Source organism: Marmota flaviventris, chromosome 11, assembly GCF_047511675.1.
Source record: "Marmota flaviventris isolate mMarFla1 chromosome 11, mMarFla1.hap1, whole genome shotgun sequence".
NCBI lineage: Eukaryota > Metazoa > Chordata > Mammalia > Rodentia > Sciuridae > Marmota > Marmota flaviventris.
In genome coordinates this window covers 34875343-34898738 of record NC_092508.1, presented here as the reverse complement: position 1 = coordinate 34898738, position 23396 = coordinate 34875343, and the positions used below count along the sequence as shown (strand labels likewise).

The following is a 23396-nucleotide window of genomic DNA, read 5'->3' as shown; positions in this document are numbered from 1 at the left end:
ACTGATTTCTAAATCCCTTTTCCCTCAAAGAGAAAGTTAGTGAAAATTTAACCATTTGGATTTTATTATACCTTGTATATATGCCTTGGCCTTGTCAAGATCCAAGAATAAAGTAATAATTAACCTTGGTCTTAGCTTTTAAGATATGTTCTTATAACTTATTTGAACAATCTTAAGAGATGTATTAAATAGTCTAATCATAAAAGCTTGATCTATGCTCAGGGATGGTGTCACCCCTAGGCAAAAGGCCATTATGTGCCTTTCTACCAGAAGCCTTCCCTGGAGACCTGTTTCTCAGCCATTCTCCTTGTGTTGATAGAATTGCCCTGATTCTTGCAAAATTCTATATATTAGTTGTCTATCACTGTATAACAGATTACTCCTAAACTTAGCAACTGAGAACAACGTATGTTTATTAGCTCACACCACTCCTGTGGGTTGGACATCTGGAAGTGCTTAGCTAGGTGATTCTGTCTCAGGGTTTCTCATGAGGCTATGGTCAAGATTTTGGTGGCCTCAGTAGGGACTAGAGAGTCTGCTTCTAAACTCTATCACATTGTCCCGCATCATACCCAGTACTAGGGATTGAGTCCAGGAGCGTTCTTCCCCGAGCCCCAGCCCCAGCCCTTTTTATTTTGTATTTCAACACAGGGTCTTGCTAAATTACTGAGGCTGATCTGGAACTTGTGGTCCTGTAGCTTTAGTCTCCTGCAAAACTAGGATTATAGGTGTGCACCACTGCACCCAATATCATCACATTGCTATTGATAAGAGGTTTATTCCTTGCATGAACCTGTCTGTAGGTTGCATGAGTGTCTTCAGGGCATAACCACTGGCTCCCCTCAGAGGTGCTAGTCCAAAAGAAAGAGATTGTGAGCAAGTGAGAGAGCAATAACCTAATAACCTAATCCCAGAGAACTGTACTACTGCTTCTGCTACATCCTAATGGTCACAAGACTGACCCTAGAGAGTAGGAATAGAGAGGACTACGTAGAATGTGAATACCAGATGGTGGGGATAAGTGAGGGCCTTCTTGGGGGCAGGATACCACAGTCTAGACCCACTGCCCAGCCCGGTCAGAATACAATGACAGACTGTATCAAGTCCAAACCTCTGAAAGCAGAACCTTCACTGACATTGGACTTCAGATGGCTTCCTATTAACTCCGGTTGAGACTGCTTGCCTCCTGGAAGAGCAGTCTTGTTAACTGGTGCCAAAGAGAATTTTACATTTCATTGTATCTTTTAATAAGAGAGGTAAGCACCTGAAGTCGGACATTCTCAATCATTATCTAATTTTCTTAAGAAAAATGTTAGACGAAACTCCCAGATGAAACAAGAAAATTGATGACTTCCCTTTGCTCCATTAATAATTATAAATAGAATCTATTTGTCATGGCAGAGACCATCATGTCACATCAAAGAAGGTATAGACTTGTTAAAGAGCAAAATGGTGTTAGCAGCATCCTGGCTGGGCCTGCTCTTTTCCTCATTTATAGGTTATCAGAGAGTAAACTGTAATGTCAGATTTATTCTCTTCTCCATTCCCAAAATGAAAAATCTAGAACAGCAGATTACAGTCCAAAGACTTTCTGTTGTTGCATCCTGAACTCTGTGTTTCTGTAAACATGACTCAGTCAGTTGAACTCTGGATACTGGGTTGTGTAGTAGCCATAAAGTTGTGCAATAGGGATCTGAAGGCCATAGATGTTTTCTTTTATCATGTCATCCGTTATGTTTGTTGTAGTGGATTAAGCTCAATCTGCTGCATCACTCAGCTTGAATCAAAATCAAGTAAATATTTTATTTTCTTACCATCTCCAAGAGGAAGAAGAAAAAAATAGTGCTTCAACTGATCAAGAGTATTTGTATAACTTTAAAAGTTTTACGTAGTAAAACTTAGTCACATAATAAAATTGCCATGGCTTCTCTTTCCTGGAATAATATGACCCAAAGAAAGGTTTTATCCCAAAGCCAGCCAGGCAGGAAGTTGCCTCAGCTTCTTCTAAATTACCTGCAGTAAAAATAAGCAGTTGAACTTGTTTTTTCTAGAACATCAGAACAGACATCGTCATGGATGTTGGCTACAGTATAAATCCAGCCCTTGACATTGGCCAGGTATGTAACTCAGTTGCTCCGCTTCCTCCTCATACAAGCCAAAGCTGCTTCAAGGTCTGCAGGGAAAGTGTTCCATGTGGCTTTGTGTGCTTTTCCTATTCTCTTACCCATCTAGTCAAAGTCTATTCATTCAACTGCAGAATGCAAATTTCTTACTTTTAAAGGGGGAAGGAAACACGGTGTTTTAGATAGTTTTTGAAGACATATATGGTCTGACTGGGGAGCTTGATTGAAGCAAGACCAAGCCTACAGGTGCCCAATGGGCCCCAAACCTCTGAGATGTAAGAAGATCCAGTGCTGAGTGCTCAGCTTTGGGCATATGATGGCTCTAGCTTGAAAGAGTTTAAAGTTGGGTTAGAATAACACACTTCAAATAATTATAACAGTAGCTATTGACAGGTAGCCTGTGGGCTGATTTCTAGCCACAGACATTTTTCATTTAAATTTGAAATAACTGACAAGATTGAAAACTCACAAATATCTAGCTTCTCTTGAAAACAAAAATTTTTGCCAACACTGGACCTGCATTTCTATAAGGCAGGGGGTTTGATTCATTGCATCTTTGGGAAGTCACACACTCACCAATGACACAGAACCCACCTGGAATCTTCACACACTTGCTTTACCTGCCTTGAACTTGTGGCCAATTCAGCTCACTACCTGTGACATAGAGCCTAGTGTAGCATCTCTCCAGCCCTGGAGAATGAGAAGAATCTGTGGGGTGGAGGAGTCACAAGAGGCTTCAGGGGGAGAAGTGAGCTTGGACCAGGTTGTCAAGGAAAGACCAAGAGAAGACCTTCCAGGTGGAAAAAGACTAGAGGAAATCAACCTAAAGAAGGACATGGAATGAAGCACATGCTGTTCCTGGCTGGCATGGGTCCAGGGCTGAGAATGGTGGTGCCTTTGTGGGAGCAGCAGGCAAAGAGACTCGAGCCATGGTCAAAGAGGAACTGATTGGTGATGGGTCTCCAAAGACAGGCAGTTAGCTTAGTGAATGCAGGTGATATGCTTAGGAAATATCCTGGAGTTTTAGGAAGTCTCAACTAACATCATGATGGCTCCCTATGGTCAGAGGAAGGAAGTAAATGAGGAAGAGACCCAGAAATGAGGAAGAATGTCAGAAGATGCTTTTGGCCATGAGTCCATGTCTAGGAACTGGAGCATTTTAAAGTTGTAAAGGAAGCTTAGAGGGCACATAGTTCAAATTCTTCATTATAGGGGAGAAAAGTGAGTCCATAAAAGTGAGGCTCCCTTGGGAGTGGGGATGTGGAGCAACCTGATGGGATTCTGGAGCCCTGAGAGTCTTTCACTGTAGACCAGGCAGTCGGAGGTCTTTACCCGCCTCAGTAGCAGGAAAAATGAGGGTATTTGGATGACAGGCTCTGTGAGGACTCTCCTTGAGCTATAATTTTAACTGTTAGACAAGATTACAATCCAAGTCATTTGACTTTGAAACAGCTCCAGATGAGATGTATAGAAATTCCTTTAGGTAGACTTTCAGCAACATGCTCTAAGACACCCTGAAAGCCCTCTTAAACCATAATTTAAAAATTCAAACAAACAGCATGAGGTTGAAATGCTGTTTACTGTTGAAAGTATTCTCATATGTGGAAATTCTTTTTTCTTTTTTTTTTCTTCTTCTTTTTTTTGCCTCAGGTTGAAGGTGCCTTTATTCAAGGCATGGGACTTTATACAATAGAGGAACTGAAATATTCTCCTCAGGGTGTTCTGCACACACGTGGTCCAAACCAATATAAAATTCCTGCCATCTGTGACATCCCTACAGAGCTGCACATCTCTTTTTTGCCTCCATCTGAAAAGTCAAACACCCTGTATTCATCTAAGGTAAGCTGTGAATAAATGCACGTTCATATGATATCTGTTGAGCAGAGAGAGGCCTACCGTCACTTCTTTCTTGTTTGGTGTTTTCACCAGGATTGCAGAAGAAAACATCCCTCTTAAACATTTTAAGTATAAAGTAATCTAGCAACATAATAAGAAACATTTTAAATATTGCAAATCTTGGAGCCTAACATGAGTGTTAGTGCCATTAGGTTGTGTCTCATTCTCCATCTTGCAATGATCATCTTCATGCTTGTATCTGCTTTCTCTACTTGGGATAATTTTCTTAAGCTAGGATTCTAAGAATGGGAATGTTGGGTCAAAAGATTAATCTACTTTTTAAGTTAAAAATTACATATATAATACTTCACAAATATACAGTCACATTTGTTCTATATATTTATGTGCAGAGTTAGAGAAAGAGTCATCATCTAATTGGTTTGTTTGTCCCAAGGGTCTGGGAGAGTCTGGGGTGTTTCTGGGGTGTTCGGTGTTTTTCGCCATCCGAGATGCAGTGAGTGCAGCAAGACAGGAGAGGGGCCTGTCTGGACCACTGAAGCTCAATAGTCCACTGACTCCAGAGAGGATCAGAATGGCTTGTGAGGACAAGTTCACAAAAATGGTATGTTCTACCTAGTAGAAAAAAAATGATAAAATTCTAAATTTGGGGCTCATATTGGTAACCATAAATTTCTTTAACCCACCACTGTGGTTTTTCCCTGGAAGAAAAGGGAACTGGAATCCTGAGGGCATCAGAGCAGGAGAAGAGCAGAATGGCCCTTGAACATGGACCCCTTTGGTTTCATTTTTCCCTCAGCCTGGCCCTGCTTGGCTTGTTCTGGGGCCCAGTTCTATGCCACTTGAAAAATGGAGGTTCATTACCCTTATTTTTATGTATCTTCTTTGTCTCTGTCCTTCCCAAGACATCTGTGTCAGAAACAAGAATTCAGGTACTGTCCTCTGAACCTAGGACTCCTGGGCCAAGAGTAAGCTGCTCCAATAATCTGTTTCCACTCTTGCCCCACACAGGAGAGGGTGACTACAGGAGTCCTTCCCATGACCTCCCTGTGGAGCATACAGCTTGGGTCTTCTTGGTTATAGTCAGTGATAGGATTTTTAATTATGGAGGAAAGTCATGCCATTCAGTTATTCCTCTGACTATAGAAAGTTCTTTTTCACATTGAGGGGAAACCCTTCCTACACTCTTGTGCTGGCTCTAGGTGGCATCCCTTATGATCTTTCCAAGCCCCCATGAATCACCTCTTTTACACTGGAGAGGCAGACTTTTTCATCAGTCCCTCGAGTGTGAGATGATGGCTTGTAGCTCCTCCTCACTGAGTCCTCTCCTGGATCCCTCCTCACTTCACATGCTGTTCCCGCCCATGGTCCATTATGGTGTGTAATAAGTGAGTCTTAAAATTATCACATACCAGTTGTTCCCTAGCCCCTTGTTGTCTTGGTTGCCCCCCAGTGGGTTTAGTTTACTTTATGGTCTGTTTTTTTTTCTCCTAAATCACAAACTTTTTCTAAATTGTGAACTTCCCAAATTTATTCTTTTATTCTAGATTCCAAGAGATGAGCCTGGGTCCTATGTCCCTTGGAATGTACACATCTGAATCAAATGCAGACTTCTGGAGATGATGGGACAACTCTTCCCACCTAATGATCAATCCACTCTCTATGCTCTAATCATTCCACTGCTTTTATAGAAAGCTGATTTGAAATGGTCCATTCAGATTTTGAAAGCTAAGCTTAAGCCATTTATAAATCATATTTTGAAATAGTATAAATACTAATTGGCTTTCTCTATGGTGATAGTCTTCATTGCTCTGTCCTTGGATCCATCCAGCTAAATGGAAAGATAATGACTTGTATGTGATTCATATTTGTCTTATATTCATCAACAGCAATTATACTGTCTAGTGAAAGGCAATTTTCTAAATAATTTTTTATTAATATGAACTGTGAAGTTGTCATTTTTTTTCATTTATTCCTATCTGGTATGTCCCCCCTTTTCTTGTCAGAATGGATATAGACACTGTATCTAAGGAGTCTGTGGGACCAAAGGGGAGAAAATACCAGATAAATTGAACTTCATGAAAATTAAAAGTTTGTATTTCAAAGGATACTACCAAAAATTGAGAAGAAACCCACAGAATAAAATATTTGTGAATTACATATTTAATAAAGGCCTCATATCCAGAATATATAAAGAACTCTTACAACTCAACAGTAAAAAGAGAATAACTCAACATAGAAGAATGAGCAAAGGAATCAAATAGACACTTTTTCAGAGAATATGCATAAATGGCCAATAAGCCCATGAAAAGATGCTCAAATTTATTAGTCATTAAGGAAATGCAGATCAAAACCACAATGTGGCACCATTTTACACCCACACACACGAGGATGGAAATAACCAATGATTGACAATAGTGAGTGCTGGCAAGGATGTAGAGAAATTGGAACCCTTATCCATTGCTGGAGAGAATAAAAAGGGGTTTAGACGCTGTGGAAAATAGTTGGGCCATTCCTCAAAAAGTTAAACATATAATTGCCATATGACTACTTGAGATTGAAAACATATGTTCACACAAAAGCTTACACACAAATGTTCATAGCATTATTCATAATAGCAAAAGTAGAAACAACCTAAATTTCCATCAGTGCTAAAAATGGATAAAAGAAATATGTTATGTTCATACAAGGGAATTTTATTCAATCATACAAAGGAATAAAGTACAGATATATGCTACAACACACAGGAACTTTGAAAATGTTATCTACGTGAAAGAAAACAGACACAAAGGGGCATATGTTGTATGATTCTATCTATACAAAGTGTCCAGAATAGGCAAACTCAGAAAGACAGAGAATAGATTAGTGGCGGCCTGGGACTGAGGAGAGAAAGCATAGGGGAGGTGACTGTTACTGTATTGGGTATGAGATTCCTTTTGTGGTATTGAACACATTCTGCAATTAGTGGTAGTGTTTGATATAACAAACCCACTAAATTGTGTACTTCAAAAAGGTGAGTTTTATGGTACTTATATCATATCTCAAATTTTTAGAAATGCATCTGTAGAAGAAAAAAAAGAAAACTTGGAAAAGTTTGAGAAGTTATGAGTATCATAAGAAATTTATTCCACTGTTGTCAAAGATATGGAAACCTCAAAGGGAGGCTAACAGCAAGATATAATTTACGAAAAACCCCATTTCCACTAATAGCCATGAGAGGAATCCCCATATAGATATAAAGTGCTAGAGACATCTTGTCATAACTTCCTTCTCTGACATCTTCAACTACAGAATTGTCTCAGGGTCGGGTTGAGATTATAGCAGTTTATCGGTTGCTCAGACTAATGATTGAGGTCATCTTGTTAGGGTCCATAAGTATCTCCCTTTAAAGAGCGGATTCTCTTGTTCACAATGATTTATGGAGCATTGACTCAATGCCAAGCCCTGTTCCAGGCTCTCAGGGTGTATAAGTAAAAAAATAAATAGACAGTGATCTCTGTCCCTGGGAAAATCATATTCTGCTCAGAAAGACAAAATAAAGACAAAATAAAGAACATAACAAGTAAGTTTGGAGTGGGATTGATGCTGATTAGCGCTAAGGGGAAAAGTAAAAATAAAGCAGGTGAAGGCCAGTGGGGTGGGATGGGGGCAGGAAGCAGCGTGCAGCTGGATGAGGTCAGAGAAGGCCTTGCTGAGGAAATGGAGATGGTGGAGGTGTGAGCCAAGCAAGTGTCCAGAAGAAGAACATTCCAGAAACTGAGAGCAGTGGAACAGAGTCCCTTAGAGGGAGCAGCCTGGCCTGTTTGTGGAACAGCAATGGTGCATGACTTGTACGAGTGAAGAGGGGGCAGGTCATTATGAGGACTTGGGCTTTTAACTTAGGTGGATACAGAGCAGAGAACCAGCATAAACTTATTTCTGTCTTATGGGATCACCTCGAGTGCTGATTTGACATAGACCAGAGGAGAGCTGGGGTAGACGGGAGATATAGTTCTCCTCTGCTTTCTTCCATCTTTGGTGAGTGCCTTCTTTCTGGTCCCTTTGCTAACTCTTCCCCCTCTGTCACATCTGTATAAATGTTGGAATTTCCCACCTTCTTCCTAATAAGTGACTTTTACTCCTATGGCCAGGAATGACTCTCTTATTCTAGCTCTGGCCCTCTAAACCTAATTCTTGTTTTTTTACTGCCACTTAGTTGTCTCAAAGTTCACCAGACTTAATGTGTCCCAAACAGATTTCCATGTCAGTACAACCATGCATGGGTGTTCAGCCAGAAATAGAAAAGTGATTCAAGGTGCTCTGTTCTTTTGATGCATGAATCTATTCAGGCATCCTGCCAATCCCAACTCAGACACCTGTTCTTGAATCTGCCTCTCACTTTCTTTATTTCCATGGCTACCATGTTATTCCAAGCTACCTTAATCTTTCCACTGATGATTGTAATAGTCTCTTTCTGAATTCCTTGCATATATTTTGTTTCCCTTTCTAAATATTCTCTACATTGAAGCTAAAGTTTTGTGAACACGCCCACACAATCATGTTTTCAGCCCTGACCTAAAACCCTTCAATGACTTCTTATTCATCCCACCAGAACAACATCCCAATTCGCTAAGGTGGCATGTGTGCTCTGTGTATTCCAGCCTTTGACCTTCTCTTTAGCTTTGTCTCAGGATCCCCTCTCTTTCGCCATTTGGATTTCCCGTTCTATTTTTCACTTTGGAACCTCTGCCTGTGTCCTCTGCATGGAAGGTGCTCTCACTTTCACCCCTCTTTTAACTTCTCTATAGTTAAATGTGCAAATGCAAATGAAGGATCTTGTTAGAATGCAAGTCCTAAAGTCTTGGAAAGCTCAGAAGCAATGAGGTAAGGTAAGGTGGAAGCAGAGCATGCAGAATCCAGCTCCTATGTGAATGTAAGGATTAAGCAAATACCAAGAGCAGGTCCCCAGTCCCCAATCCCTCACTGCTGTTGCATCAGCCTCTCTCCCTCAGTTCGCAACTAGAGCTACAGGATGGGCTGGAGGGCCTCTCATGACAGGCTTACAGGGAAGGAGAAGCTGGCCTTGGTTCAAGTGGTTTGGCTCCAAATGTAGGTATAACCTAGCTATGTGTTATGTGCACTCTGGCCCCTTTAAGAAGAGGTGAGAGGCAGGTCTCCCAACAGGCAGAGCTTTGGGTAACACAGCTGGTTCTCCACTTTATGTGGAAAATAGAAGCACCCAAGGTCAAAAATATTAATGGAGTAGCAAATGGTTTGGCCAGCTGCTCAGGGGCCTGGGAGGGGAAAGACTGGGAGACGGGACAAAAAGTATGTAAATGGACACATGGGAGTGAGCCCAATATGTGAAGATTTTTATATTACAGGTTAACACTGAGCAGAAGCTCCCATTGTCAAGGGAGAAGGGATGTCTCTGGAGACATTTTTGAAGGAGTCAGAGAAGAGGGGGGAAACTCAAGTCAGGACTAGCTAGATTCTTGGCATACATGACTGGAAAGAATTTCAGCACAAGCCAGACAAAGGCATAGAGAGAAGTTTATCTAGGAAGGTAGATACACATTCAAGAAGAATGCGGCTGTCTCAAGAGTGAGAAGCAGTCTGACTTGGGCTGGGGGTCCAATATTTATAGACAAACTTATCAGGGGCCAGACTGGAGGTGGGTCCAGGCTGGAGCTGCACAATTTTGTGCCAGTTCTCCTGTGCTTGTTTATTTCCCTCATTTTTACAAGGGTGTGGGCCAAGGATACTTGCCAAGGTTTGCAACTGTGCTTTCTGCATTTCAGTGTCTTGATTCTGCGTTTTAATGGTTTGAGGGTTTTCCCCCTTAAGATTGTTCGTTTCTCTTTCCTTATCCTAAATCCTTATCTCACTTTGATTAAAAAAAAAAAAAGGTGCCAAACAACCAACTAGACAAAATGGCATGGCCACTTGCAGCCTCTGTCATAAGTTACCCCAGTGCTGACCAAGGGTGTGAGGAGTCACGAGGTCAGGGTGGAAGCTACATGGGATCCAATAGCTGGAGCTCCTACTTACCAAGCTCTGCTGCTACAGGAGATCCTGTCTGTCCCAACACAGGGCAAAGCTCCCTCCATCTGCCACCACCCCTCCAGGAGACCAGTGGCTGACTACATTAACCTTTTCCATCCTGGGAGGAGCAAGGATTCGCTTGAACAGAAATGATACATTTTCTGGATAAAGGTTTACATTTCCTGCCTCCAATGGTGATAACCATTGCCTTCCCCTCTCCAAGGGCTCACATGGCATGAAGCCCACTGGCATAAAGCTCCATTTGATGAAAATCAGACCAAATCACAGCAAACAGAAGGGACCCACTTTACAGCAGAGTGGGAATGAGCACACGACCGTGGAACCCACTTGTCCCATCACACGCTGTACCTCTCAGAAGCAGCTGGTCTGAGAGCAGTGCAATGGCATAGTGAGGCACAGCTGGCATGGCAGCCAGGCCTGTGAGCATGGGCTCCACCCCACGGGATGCAGATACTTGAAACTGAAGGTCTCTCTAAGATGCTGTGCCCCAGTAGACAGTTAACAGACTAGCAGAAGGAAGATGTGCATTTATAACAGATTATGGTCAGTATCCATCTTATACAATTTTCAAGTAGACAAGAAAGTCAAAAAGGAGAAAATAATCAAAGCCAGGGAAAAAAGCACAAATATTCACTAAATATGTAGCAAGACGGATAACCTCACAAAAGAAGAGAAACGCTAACCACAAACTGTCACCACATACTGGAAAATGACAGTATGAATACTACTCAGAGCTGGGGAGGGCTGGGAGGCACACTCCCTCGCACATGATTTGTCTCTTAGGAAAATTAGGTGGATCCAGTAGTGTGTATACCCTTCAAGCCTTAGAATTCCATCTCTAAGAATTCATCCCAAAGAATCACTTGCTCAAATATGCAAAGGAAAAGTCCTAGGATTTTCATTGCAATGTATTTGTAATAGTGAAAAACTGAAAACCCTTTATATTGTAAATCAATAGAGGATTTACATACCATGACAAGTAAGGCAATAATGAAAGCTGTTAACATTTATGGAGAGCTTACTCGGTGCCAGGCACTATTCTAAGCACTTTACATGTAGAAGTTAATTTAATCCTCAAAACAACCCTCACAGAGATACCATTATTTTGTCCTTTTCACAGGTAAGGTAAGATATCCTAAGTAATGAAGAGAACACAAGTTTTAAGTTAGTATGAACAGTTCAATTTCACTTTTTAAAAACTAATAATGTATATATGCATATATACATTCGTATGTTCGTGGGAAAACTGAATACATAGGAGTTCGGTGATTGATGACTGAAAAGTAGACATTAGTAAGGAGAAAATTTACTTTTTGCTTTACATATTTTTTTTTAAATACCAAGGCTCAAAGGCACTTAACACCTGAGCCACATCCCCAGCCCTTAAAAAAAATTATTTAGAAACTAGGTTTCACTAAGTTGCTTAGGGCATTGCTAAATTGCTGAGGCTGGCTTGAACTTGAGAGCCTCCTGTCTCAACCTCCCAAACTTCTGGGATTATAGGCACATGCTCTTTTCCTGGCTATTTTTTAATGCATTTTTAAAAAATCATTTAAAAAGAAACTGACAAATATTTCCAATACCAAGTAACTTGCCGGAATGTGATTTGTTTACATGATTCCTTTTCACTTCACTGACTATGGTAGGTTTTTGTGGCTGGAAAGTTTTTCCAGTGGGTTACCCCTGGGACAAGGAGAAGTACATGTTCTGTAAGAGCTAAATTGAGATTGAAGTTCCAAAGTGGCTCAAGGAAGGGGGAAAGTGGGAGTATCAAGGAAGGTGGTGAAATAAAGTTGGGAGCAGAGACAGGACTGGATCGCAGGAGCCCACTCAGATAGCAGACTCTGCATCTGGCTCCTCAGCCTCCACTGGGAGCCCCTCAGCAAGACTGTTACAGGGACACAAGCAGGTGGAAAACCTCACAAGACTCAGCCAACTCTGTTGGCATCATGTCTTGCTCCAAGGACTCAGATGAGCTTATTTTCTTTGTGAATGGAAGAAAAGTAAGTGTTCTGCATTGTTATTGCTAAATTTACATAGAGAAAGGAAGTGTGACAGAAATAATCTTTTTTTTTTTTAATGTTGCCAAAGACGGTATTAGGTTCAGGTGGGCAACCTGTGACAAATCCAAACCAATCCTTATCTGTAGTTCCTCGGAGAGAGAGGGAAAGGGGAAGGGAGGAATTGAGAAAAGGAAGAAGAAGGAGAAGCTGGGGCCAGAAAGAGAGGATCTCATAATACATATAAAATGTGTTAGGATTACTAGAGGAAAAGCACTTGGTTATATTAATGTCTTTAGACCACATTTTGTAAGAGTGTTTGCAATCATGTTAGGTTATGGCTTTTCTTTTTTAGGACCCTATTTCCCCTCCTTTCCACCTCCTCCCCCAGTTCTGACTGTAGCTTCTACATCCCCTCTACCACTGCTGACACATGACCATGCATAAATTAGGAGTTTAAACCTTCAGATCACTTGCAAATAATGATGCAAGTTTTGACCAGCAAGAATGGAAGGGATGTGCCCGAAGGGCAGAGATAAACTTCACAGGTTACATTTTAACACTTTGCTTCTTTAAGCAGAGATTCTTAACTCCCTTAAGAGAAGAAGATAAATCATTTTCTGGTCTCAAATTTTTTTTTTAAGTTCTTGAGATTTAGCCAAGGTGTAATCTATGACTGGAATGTTCTTTGATTTCCACCGTCCTTGACGTTGTATGTGATGTGCAACCCAATATTTTTGTTTTCAGCCCTATTGGCAAAGAGGAAAAGGCAGTCAAAGTTTAACTTGAGCTTAATGGTACTGTGTGCTGTGCACACCAAACACGGACTAGGAAATGAAATGAAGGCTCGGCGTGGCCATGTAGTGTGCCCTAGGTCACTCAGCTAACAAACACTGCGGGGACCTTGGCTTTCATCTGTCTGCTTGCAATGTTTGTGTCCTCTCCCCTGCTCCATGTCTTATCTCCTAAGGAGATGGCTGGTCTACAATCCCCCACTAAAGGGAGGTGCCTGTGGATTTCCTGGGTATTGAAATAATTCTGTTTGTCCACTGCTTCCTTGTTCGCTTGTCAACTTTGAGTGAAGAACACAGAACAAAGAGGGTATTTTGCAGGTGGCCATGAAAGCTAAAAATCAGCTCAGTTCCCCACTCCTTTCATCTAACTGTATGAAGGCAAGAGTTTTAAAAGCGTATAGCTCTTCAATATTTCAGACCTTTTTATTGTTTTCCTGAAACCAAGGTGGTTTTAGAATGCAAATTCTTGTTGGTTATCCTCTGAAACAAAGCCAAACACTTGTCCTGCCAAAATAAAGCAGAAAGCAATACAGTATTATGTAATTTTATAATTGTAGAGTGATGTTTGATCAGGTCAGGCAAATAAGATCAACAAATATATTCTAAATGATTTTTACTATTCATAAATAATAATAGGACAAAGGAAAATTGCCTCAATCTGTAAAATCATTTCCTGTATGCACGTCATTGAGAGGAATGCAGACCCCAGAATACATTTATTACTCTATCTGAGAAAACCATATCTTTTTGTTTGTTTGGGAAAGCAAAGCAAATTAAAAACTCTGGTAACTGAACTTTTTTCCTTCTAGTATGCTTCCTTACAAACATCTCTATGTGTGTTGTAATTGAGTAAAGTCAGTGGCTTGTCTTACAAATGGAATGGCATGTGGGCAGTGGTTCCCAGTCTAAGTGAGGATAATGGTCACCAGTGGATAGTGTTTAAAACATGGATTTTTCCAGCTCTGCTTCCAGGGATGTTAAATCACCCTGAGAAATGTCCCTTGATGGGGACCCTCAACTTCTTGGTCAGCATCATATTTAACCGAGGCTCCAGCATTGGTCTCCAGGGCCAACGCCAGGCTACCTGTGAACACATGCTCCTTGCCTGGACTGCCCTTCCATGCAACTGAAGGTTCACAAACAGGAGCTGTGAGAGCCGAAACCAGTTTGAGTTTCCCAAAGGTGAGCCTCAGTGTATGTCTTGCCAATCTGCCTCCTGGTGGTTATCCTGATTGATTCCCAAACTTGAATCACAGGATAAAGATGAGCATATGCTATAGGGTGGTCCCTGGGGCAAATTAAACCACATCTACACCCACACAAGAAATGAGAGCCAGAAGGCAGAGAAAGACCCTGGCAGACTTTGTTTTTTGTTTGTTGTGTATTTGTGTATTTTAATACCCAAAATGTTTTAAAAATATGCCCTTAGAAGCTAAATGGGCAGCATCCTGAGTGTGCTGTCACTCATTCTTTCCACTTTGTCATTTTCCACATTCATATAATGAGGTAAATGTACCAAAACAACATTGGGGCCTTTCCAGCTCCACCCAGAAAACCATCTCTAATTCACTGCATCCCTTCTGTCCTTTCCATCACCGAGTCAAGTATAAATTTAAAGTCAAGGCATCTTGTTTAAAAGAGGTGGTATTGTAGAGGATCCAATTATAGTGGGACTCATCTGTTCTCAATGACTTCCATGGCTTTTAGATTACTTTTTTCTCTTCTGTGTGGAAAGAAAAAAAAAAAAGGATAGCCCTGAATAAAAGTCAAAATTGGAGTTGTTATGGTTTGGATGTGAGGTGTCCCCCAAGAGCTCATGTGTGAGACAATGCAAGAAGGTTCAGAGAAGAAATGACTGGATTATGAGAACCTCAACCCAATCACTGAATTGATCAGTGATGGAATTAATTGAGTGGTAACTGAAGGCAGATGAGGTGTGGCTGGGGGAGATGGGCTTTGGGGGCGTGGCTTCGGGGTATACATTTGTATCTGGCAAGTGGAGTCTCTCTCTGCCTTTTGATTGTCATGTGAGCCTCTTCCCTCGGCACACTCTTCTGCCATGATGGTCACTTAGAGCCCCCAAGGAATGGAGCCAGCCTTCTAAGGACTGAGATCTCTGAAATCGTGAGCCCTCAAATAAAACTTTTCCTCCTCTAAAGTTGTTTTGGTTGGGTCTTTTAGTAATAGCAGCAAAAAGCTGACTAAAACAGGAGGCTCTCTAAACCAAGAAAAGAAACAGGACTTGCTTCAAACTGCCAAGAGGTCTGTGTCCCTGACCTGGAATTGGCTGAGGCTGATGATTTTCCTCCATGGCAAGTGGCTGGCATCCGTTGGTTGGTAGGTCAAGGTGTGGTTTCTTAAGAGATCCCACATTCTAACTGATTTATACTTGAGCACCAAAGCTTGTAGGGCAAGCAAGGTATTTCAAGAAGTCATTGAAATTGCGCCTGTCCTGAAGTCATTTTTCCCCTATGTGAAAATTTAAGGTTAATGATGGACAGAGTTAGTTCCTCTTTTTTCCTTGACCATAACCCTTCCAGTCCAACTCACAGGGATGAAGTATGGCTGTGGAGGGCAGTGGCACCTGTACAGCCATGATCTTAAATTGCAACCACATCTCCCAGAAGATCCGGTATCCTTCCTCCAAGACTAGTCCATGCAACTGAATCCTATGTTGATTTTCCATGGAGTTTTATTCCTGGCACACTTTGGCCCATGTCACACTCAACAAAGAAAGCTGAACTATCTCATCTTTTATGAGCTAGAGCAAAATTAACTATCTTACTTGTTGATAATTGGAGAAAAGAGGGACAGGATTGTACTTACTTCTGCTATCAAACTTGACACTAGTTCTTGGCATCCTCCTTTTACAAATAAGGGAAACTGAGGATCTAAGGGAATTTGTATTTTTCACCAAAGTTATAGAACTAGTGAGAGAGCATAAAACCCAAGACCATTAGACTGAAAACCCCAGATTCTTCTCTTTGCAAGGTCTGCCAAGGACAGATTTGAAAGCCTACTGCCCCACCCTTCCTACTATTCCTTCTGGAAACAGATAACCAAGTTCAGGGCCAAACTCAATTTCTCTCATTCTCCTCCTGATAGGTACAATGAATCTCATATGCATGGAACCCTCTGAGAATTTGGTGAAATGCCCTGTTGTCTTCATTATTCATCCAACCAATATTTGTTGAGGTACCCCTTCCCTAAGTACTGAGAACCAATGTTACCTGCACTCAATTGTTGGATGACTTGCTTTGCTGATGGTCCCATTGAACTTCTTCCCTATGCCTCCCAGAGTCTTTCTAAAATCATACATTACCTAGATTGTTTGAAGGGAACAAGCTAATTCTTTGACCAGTCGTCACAACTGACAAACTGAAATGGACATAGGAACAAATAAAAATTCTATTCCTGAGATATTTTGTTAACAATATAGTTTTGGGAGATAAATGGCTTTCTTAATTCCAGGTAATAGAAGTTTATTTTTAAGTGACCATACTTAAATTGAAAATCATTGTTATGACTCAGCTTTAACTTGTACTCAGTTATGTTTGTGTCAAAGCAATTAAATATATATCATCTAAATACATATTTTTCTTTCTTTTCCCTCCGAATGCCACTGTTGTCTTTGCCAATTCTTTTCAGCTTCCCTGTGGGAACTCTGAAGTCACTTCTCTGTCGCTGCCTGCCTGGTGCCCATCTGTTCTCTCTATGGGGCTGCTGTCACTATGGTAGAAAGCACAGGAAGCACCAAAAGCAGGATTCATCCTGTTCAGGTAAGAGCATATTTTAACAAATTTAGGATAAACATTGGTTTAGGTAGCTTCTTTAACTGTCCAGACTTTCGCTTATAGTTTTAGAGGACACAGATTGTTGTAGGGACAGACGAGGCAAGGCATCAAAGATTCTAGGAAACAGTTTTATTTGGCTGCAGCCAGGTTCAGAGGGCACAGCTTTTGCTGTAATCAATCAATTCTCTGAACCCTGAATTCAGGTAGTTTCAGAGTTTTATACCCAGCATGTAAGGGGAGGGGCTCAGAAGTTCACAGTCTGCAGAAGTTCACACAAAAGCAGCTTCCCCCCCCCAACTGTTTTTGGGCAAGTTAACCCTTCAAGGACAATACTTGAGAAGGGGAGAGCTTCTCCTCCCCTCTCTTTCCTCCCCCTTCCAACTGTTACCATGGAGCCCAATTGATAACTTATCTTAAAAATATAGACATCTCTGTGAAGCCCATCTCAAGGCCAGAGGCCTTGTTTGCACATTTCTACAAACTACTATACTGGATACATTTGTGAAGACTAGTAAGGGGGTCTCCAGCCCCTGGAGTGCTGATTTCTTCCTGGCCAGTGGCCAAGCAAGATAGGGCAACACGGAAATAGGAAGTTTATCTACATTGAACTCTTTTGCAGAGACTCTTGCTGACAGTCCTAAAATCAGCCATGGTGACGATTAACTGGAGAAGCCCAGGTAAGACTTTTCTGTGGAGAAAGGGTGCCACTTCAAGATGGTAGGCTAAAACCTCTGTCCCCTTTATAAAAAGAAATATTGCCCTTTTCTTAATTTTCTTTTCCTTCTGCAGCTTTATTTACTTATTTATTTATATTATATCTCCACAGAGGTGTAGAGAAGCTAGTAAAGAGGTCATGGCTCCAGCCTGAGTCCTTTCAGACCATCTCATGACCACAAGGAGGAATCTTCCTTCCAGGAATGTTTTGGGTTCTACCACAAAGACACAACAGGGGGAAAAAATCACACTTATCTTCATTTCTGTAATAAAGTGAGAAAAACAAAGATGCATATTCTATGTATGGTCTGTGTAAAGAGTTATGCTGCTAATTCTAACCAGAAAAAAATAATTTTGTGACCCAGATATATGAATTTGGCATTGGCTGCTATGTAGTAGTTTGATCAAAACTACATATGATGAGTATACCCCCAAATTAAGTTATAGCTGCTTTAGGGGCAAGGATTATGTCTTACTCCAAAAATACCTTTCCACACCATGAGAAATTGGTGTTCCATTACGATTATTGGCGGACAGTGAGCCACAGGTCAGAGGGGAGGAACATCACCAGCAGGTTTGTTTGTCCTTTTGTCCTGAGGAAGTCCTTCACAACATCAGAGGCACATATCTGGGTGTTAGTCTCCAGTCCAAGTTTCTATAGGATTTTAAACTCATCTACTAAAGATTCAGTTTACTAAAAATGTCCAAACACAAACGAAATTCCAGGTACCCATCAAGGTCAGAACAAAAAGTAAGACATAGTAAAGATGGATCTCTCCTTATGGGAACAGGCCTTGATACTAATGCTCCAATTTAAATTCTTTCATGTGGGTGAGGGTGAGGGGATCACCTAGGTGGTGGCGGAATGAGAAGACAAAATGAAAATTAGCCATTTCTATTTCCATTGTCTTGATTGACTCCAAACTGGCCCTTGAAGTTATGTGCTGGGTTGACACTCAGGACTCCTTTCCCAACTACCTCAGAAAGCTTCCTTGGCACTGTAAATGTGAGAATTCACAGCTCTTCCAGTCATTAACTGACAGGCTTGTACCTACCAATCAAAGGTTTCTGTCTCATTTCCAAGAGTTTCCTACCCCTAAACTTTCACACTGAAGCTCCTGTGTTCTTTTCTTTTAGGAAAGGATTGCTAAAGGCATGGTACCCAGAGTGGATTTTGCACCCCAGGAATGGTGATGAGCATCTATACCCTCCACAGAATAGACAATGGAAACCTTGAGTGTAAAGTCACTAATGTCTTAAATTGTGGGATAGTTGTTATTTTCAAGAGGAGCACAGATACTAAAGGGACTTCATCTAAGGGATTAGGTAGGCCAAAGGGCTTATTCATCTTTATAATCTCTATAATCTATACAATTATTCATCTTTTAATCTATACTTTTAAAGTTGTAGCAATTATCATTCATCCTGATTTAGTGGGAGGAGAAACTGAGGTAGCCAGACAGGAAGTAAAGTGAATTTTCCATATGACTGTTACGTTCTTGGCATCATAGCAATTGTTTCTGGTAAAGCTAGTGTAATATATATTTGGATGGCATATGCTTTGTGTGGGTGTCGTTGATGCAATTGAAATGTTATTGAAATGGTGTTTGGAAATATTAGGACTTTTGAATCTTTTAATTATGTTCTTAGAGCTAGCTGAAAGAAGCAGCAACCTTGTGGTTTGTTTTTATTTGTTGTTGTGGCTGTTGCTGCTGCAGTCATGGTTGAAGTGTAATTAATGCCTATGAAATCATCGACTCTTAGGAATTAAGGGGGAAATCACTTGTGACTCATGAACTTGCATACAACTGGAATGCCTTAAGACTTGAAAAATGGCATTTCTCCCCCTCTGTCCTTTGGGAGACTTTTTTTTATTCTTTTAAAATTTTATATACTTATTCTACTCTGTCCAGATACTTTTTAAGTTTTATTCTGTTATTTGAAAATCTGATAAACATTACCTTCTGTCTTTATGTAAGTTGTGGGCTAAAATATTGAACAGGGTAAGATAAGCAGAGGTTTATGGGATCACGGTGAACACTGTACTATTGTTTTCATGTATAATGATTTACATTTGTCTCTCCTCTCCACAGAGGAGCACAGATGTGTCAAATGCCTTGTGAAATTCTTGTGCTTTGGTCTACGGTGTTGGTCAGTCTAGAATCTTATCCCCTAAGGGGGGAGGGTAACTGTATTGAGTACCCAATTTCCTTTAGGGACCAATTTCCTCTTGTGCTTGTCTGATGCATTTAGTTCACCAAACATTCCTTTGGTGAAAAATATGGAAGTAAAAATAGGAACGAAATAGTTCTGCCTTCTCTCTAATAGTCTGTTGATATTATTCTATCTTCATTGAGCAATGTGTTTGTTCTCACTTTGATACATTTTGTTGTTGATGGTATTTTCCACAAAATCTATCTCAGTCTGGTGTTCAGCCAACTTAATATTGCTCTGTACACACTTTTCCCTTCATCTTTAGTTTTTTTTTTTCCTTCAGAGTAACAGGCATGAGTTTATTGAAGATATAGGAAAAGAGAAAGGGAACTTTTTCAAGGGTAAGAGGGTCCTCTCAGAGAGAAGGCCTCTTCTGCCCTCCAGTTTTATTGGGATTCCTAGGGAAGTTTCCAGAGAATCCTGCCCAGGTCCACCTTTTAACTTTTGACTGACAGCATAGGAACTTCATGCACTGCCTCCAAGAGGGGATGGTGTGTTGCTCACAGAGTTGGAGATTTTAAGGAAACTGGGTCCCCCCTGCTTTTGCCTCAATTTTCTCCCCCCACTAATCTGTTTGTTATCCTTTGAATAGCCCCCAGCAAGCTTTCTTTGTGAGGGTCTTGATGTTTTGGTTGCCCAGGTAATCGGGTGATTGGGAGTTGTGATAGTTTCATGATAAAGGAGGGTCCAGGTCACCTGGTGGGATGTGACATGATCTTGAAGCAATAATTTTTCTAAAGAGGAGGTAATTATGGCTGGGGGGAGGTTTTAACATTCTAGCCTCCCATCTTCCAGGTGCTTATCTGTCAGATAAGGCTTCTTATAGTTTTATGTTACCCTTCATTGTCTTTTCCCTGTTCATCGATTCATGGCTGATTAGCTACCTAACATCCCTCTACTTAAGGACTTGGGTTCCTGAATTCTTTTAGTGTATTTGGAAATCTATTCAGTCTGGATGCTTCCTTCTGAAAGAGGGCAAAGTTGGGGGGTATAGCCCAAAGTCTTTGTTTTCTATCAGGTGAGACACGGACAGTTAAATGTAAGTAACATCAGGATAGTCCAGAGATCCATGGTGACATTTGATGGATGACTGGATGAGGCATACTTAAGGCAGGGATCATGCTTAAACATGAATTAGAGTTCTCACTGATCTTACGCTTGAGTGAGATTCCATTAAGTTCTGGAGATAAAAATGAGAGGGTAAGAGGAAGAGAAAGAGGTGACTTTACTCTCCCAGGCATCAGGGTTCAAAATCTCATGATCACTTCAGATTCTACAAGGGTGTTACCCTCACCTCAAATCCTTCATTTGCCATAGGTAAGCATTGCCCTTCAAATGGACTGAGGGTGAAAGCCCCAACTTTTACTCCCAAGGGTTACAGTATCTGAGCTCCAATCAAGAGGCCTTTTGGTTCTTACTAGAATGTGCTCTAACTAAAGAACCATGGATTATCTCAAGATTTTTCCTCTAGTCACCAAAAATTTGAAGTGAAGAATAGAGATACAGAAAAAGCAGAATGAAAGTAACCAGAAAAGAATTAGGATAACCAATGATAACTTGGTGCAAACTCCAGATGTTACAAGTCAGAGATCAGCTACAAGGCTGAGTCAGGCAAAAGATCCTCTTCAAATTCTGATTCTTGCAACCATGCCAGGAAGATTTCAGGCCTGTGTGCAGAGGAACAGGTATGAATTTATTGAAGGGATTAGAAAAGAGAAAGGAGACACTCTCATGGGAGAGAATGGATCTTTTCAGAGAAGAGAAGGAACTTAATCTTCAGTTTTGCCCCATGACTTTCATTGTTTCTTTATCTCCTTACTCCTGGAATGGCTGTACTTTGATATTTTGCCAGCATCATGGCAGCCAACTTTTTTGAGTACTTTCTATATACAAAACATTATTCTAAGCTAAGCATTATGTGCCAATTGTACAGATGAGGAAACTGATGTGCAGAATGATATGGAAGGGTGAAGTTACTGCCCAGGATCATATAGCTAGCAAGTGGAAAAGTCAGGTCTTAAACCCTGGTAATTTGGTTGTAGGATCCATGTTCTTATTTATCTTGTCTGAATCTATTTATTTTTTCCCAAACCATTTTTTTCTTGAGAGGGTAAGAGGAAGAGAAAGAGGGAATTATTTCTCCAGGGAATTATCAAGATCTTCTTTATTTTTACTTTCCTCCAGTAGAACTATTTTTCTCTTTGGTTTCATGCTGTAGAGTATCACCTATGTTATGTTTTAATCTTCTAAATTACTGATTTATTTAGTCATGCATCCCTCTATAAACATTAATGACCACCTATTGTGTAATGTACTGTATGCTTATAATTCTCAACTTTAGGAAGAAGCAGTCCTGAACAGGGATTCTAATTCAGGGCCAATTCTATAAGGGGTTCATAAGCCTACAGATTTTGTGCAAAACATTGTGTGTATATTCACAGAACAGAAATGTCATCAGATTCTCAAAGACTCTATGACCCCTCCAATAAAAGTGAAGGTCAGTAATATAAAAAGATACAGAATAGTTGCCCTGCCCCATTCCCAGACATACTTTCCTAGTTGTTGTAAGAGACACTCTCTCTGTGTCAGGGTCATTTCTTTCAATATTATATGTTAACATAATTTAGTGACTGCCAAGAACTGCAGAAGGCCTGAGATTTTTTACACTACTAACAAGTTGATAAGTTAGACTGTCACAGTTTGACGGATGCTGATAGAAGACATGAGACTCCTGGGTCAGAGACAAAGGACTTCATTACTCACAGCACTCGCAATAGTTACAATAGTATCATTAGCACCAGTTTCCACAAGTTAATGTGAAAAAGATCAGTGATGCCCAAGTGTGCCTGGGTATTCAGGAGAGAAACCCTGAATATAAGGAACTCAAGTCTTGAAAATGGGTGATAAGTTTCCCAGAAAGTGGCATTCATTATCTTTAGTATTCTGGAAATAAGTATTTCTGCTCAATCCTTTACAGAGACACTCTTTTTCTTTCAAGGCTCTTCACTATAGAAACATCCTTGAAAAGATAATCTGGACCAAAAGCAGTTAGTTCTTCTACTTATAAGATATGCACATCTCTGGCATGTGACTTGTATCCCCTCTAGAGTTCTTTCTGTCCTTTCTCTTCACTGATTTCCTGTTCTGCATCCTCCCAAATACTGCATCCCAGAAATGTATCCTAAGTGACTTCTGAAAGCTCTAGCTCAGTCTAGAAAAACTACTGGAATTTTTTATGCTTTTTGGTGGGAAGATAAAAGGAGACCAAGTTATGAATGAAAGAGACATATCAAGGGCAGAGAAATGGCCTTTGGGTTGAAACATTGTGTATTCCTTTCTACCCAGGTAATTTATGCTGCTGTACTGGATGTAGACCCATTGTGGAGAGTGGGAAAATGTTTAGTCCTGTAAGTATGCAACAACTGATGGCTGCTGAGCCAGCAGTCCTGGGCTATAGCAAAGCATCATACCCTTCCCTGCCTACTCCCTCCTCATATCCCACATCTATAGGATTGGTTTTCAGGGAAAGCTCAATATTATATACAGAAAAAGATGCTTTACCATTTTACCCATCTCAGTAAGGGGAACTAGATTTTTTTTTCCTTGTAATGCACACAGTGACACCTTAATAGACTTTTTGAAGGTAAAGTTTATGAAATAGCATATTCTAAATGAAAATGGATTAGGCCATCCTCCTAACATCTTGCTTTGTGATAGGGAAAAGCAAAGAGTCTATTTCTCATACTGCCATTTCAGCAGCACTTTTTGTTGAGTCATAGCCAAAGTGAGACATTTTCACCAAATAAATGCCTGAGTTCTCTCTGTATGTGATTCCATCTTTGATTAATACTGAAGGTA

General features: G+C 40.7%; 1 protein-coding gene and 1 pseudogene across 1 annotated transcript in view; both read left to right on the top strand.

The window, feature by feature from the left end:
- The window catches only part of Aox1 (aldehyde oxidase 1), a 69416-nt gene extending 63339 nt beyond the window's left edge, over nt 1–6077 (top strand). Inside the window, exons 32-35 of the mRNA XM_027925027.2 lie at nt 2052–2117; nt 3774–3962; nt 4414–4581; nt 5525–6077. Coding sequence (XP_027780828.1) covers nt 2052–2117; nt 3774–3962; nt 4414–4581; nt 5525–5575 — 474 coding nt within the window. The 3' untranslated portion in view covers nt 5576–6077. The remainder of the gene's footprint in view (nt 1–2051; nt 2118–3773; nt 3963–4413; nt 4582–5524) is intronic.
- Nucleotides 6078–11971: 5894 nt separating this feature from the next.
- Nucleotides 11972–23396, top strand: part of LOC114083739 (aldehyde oxidase 3-like) — an 87849-nt pseudogene continuing 76424 nt past the window's right edge.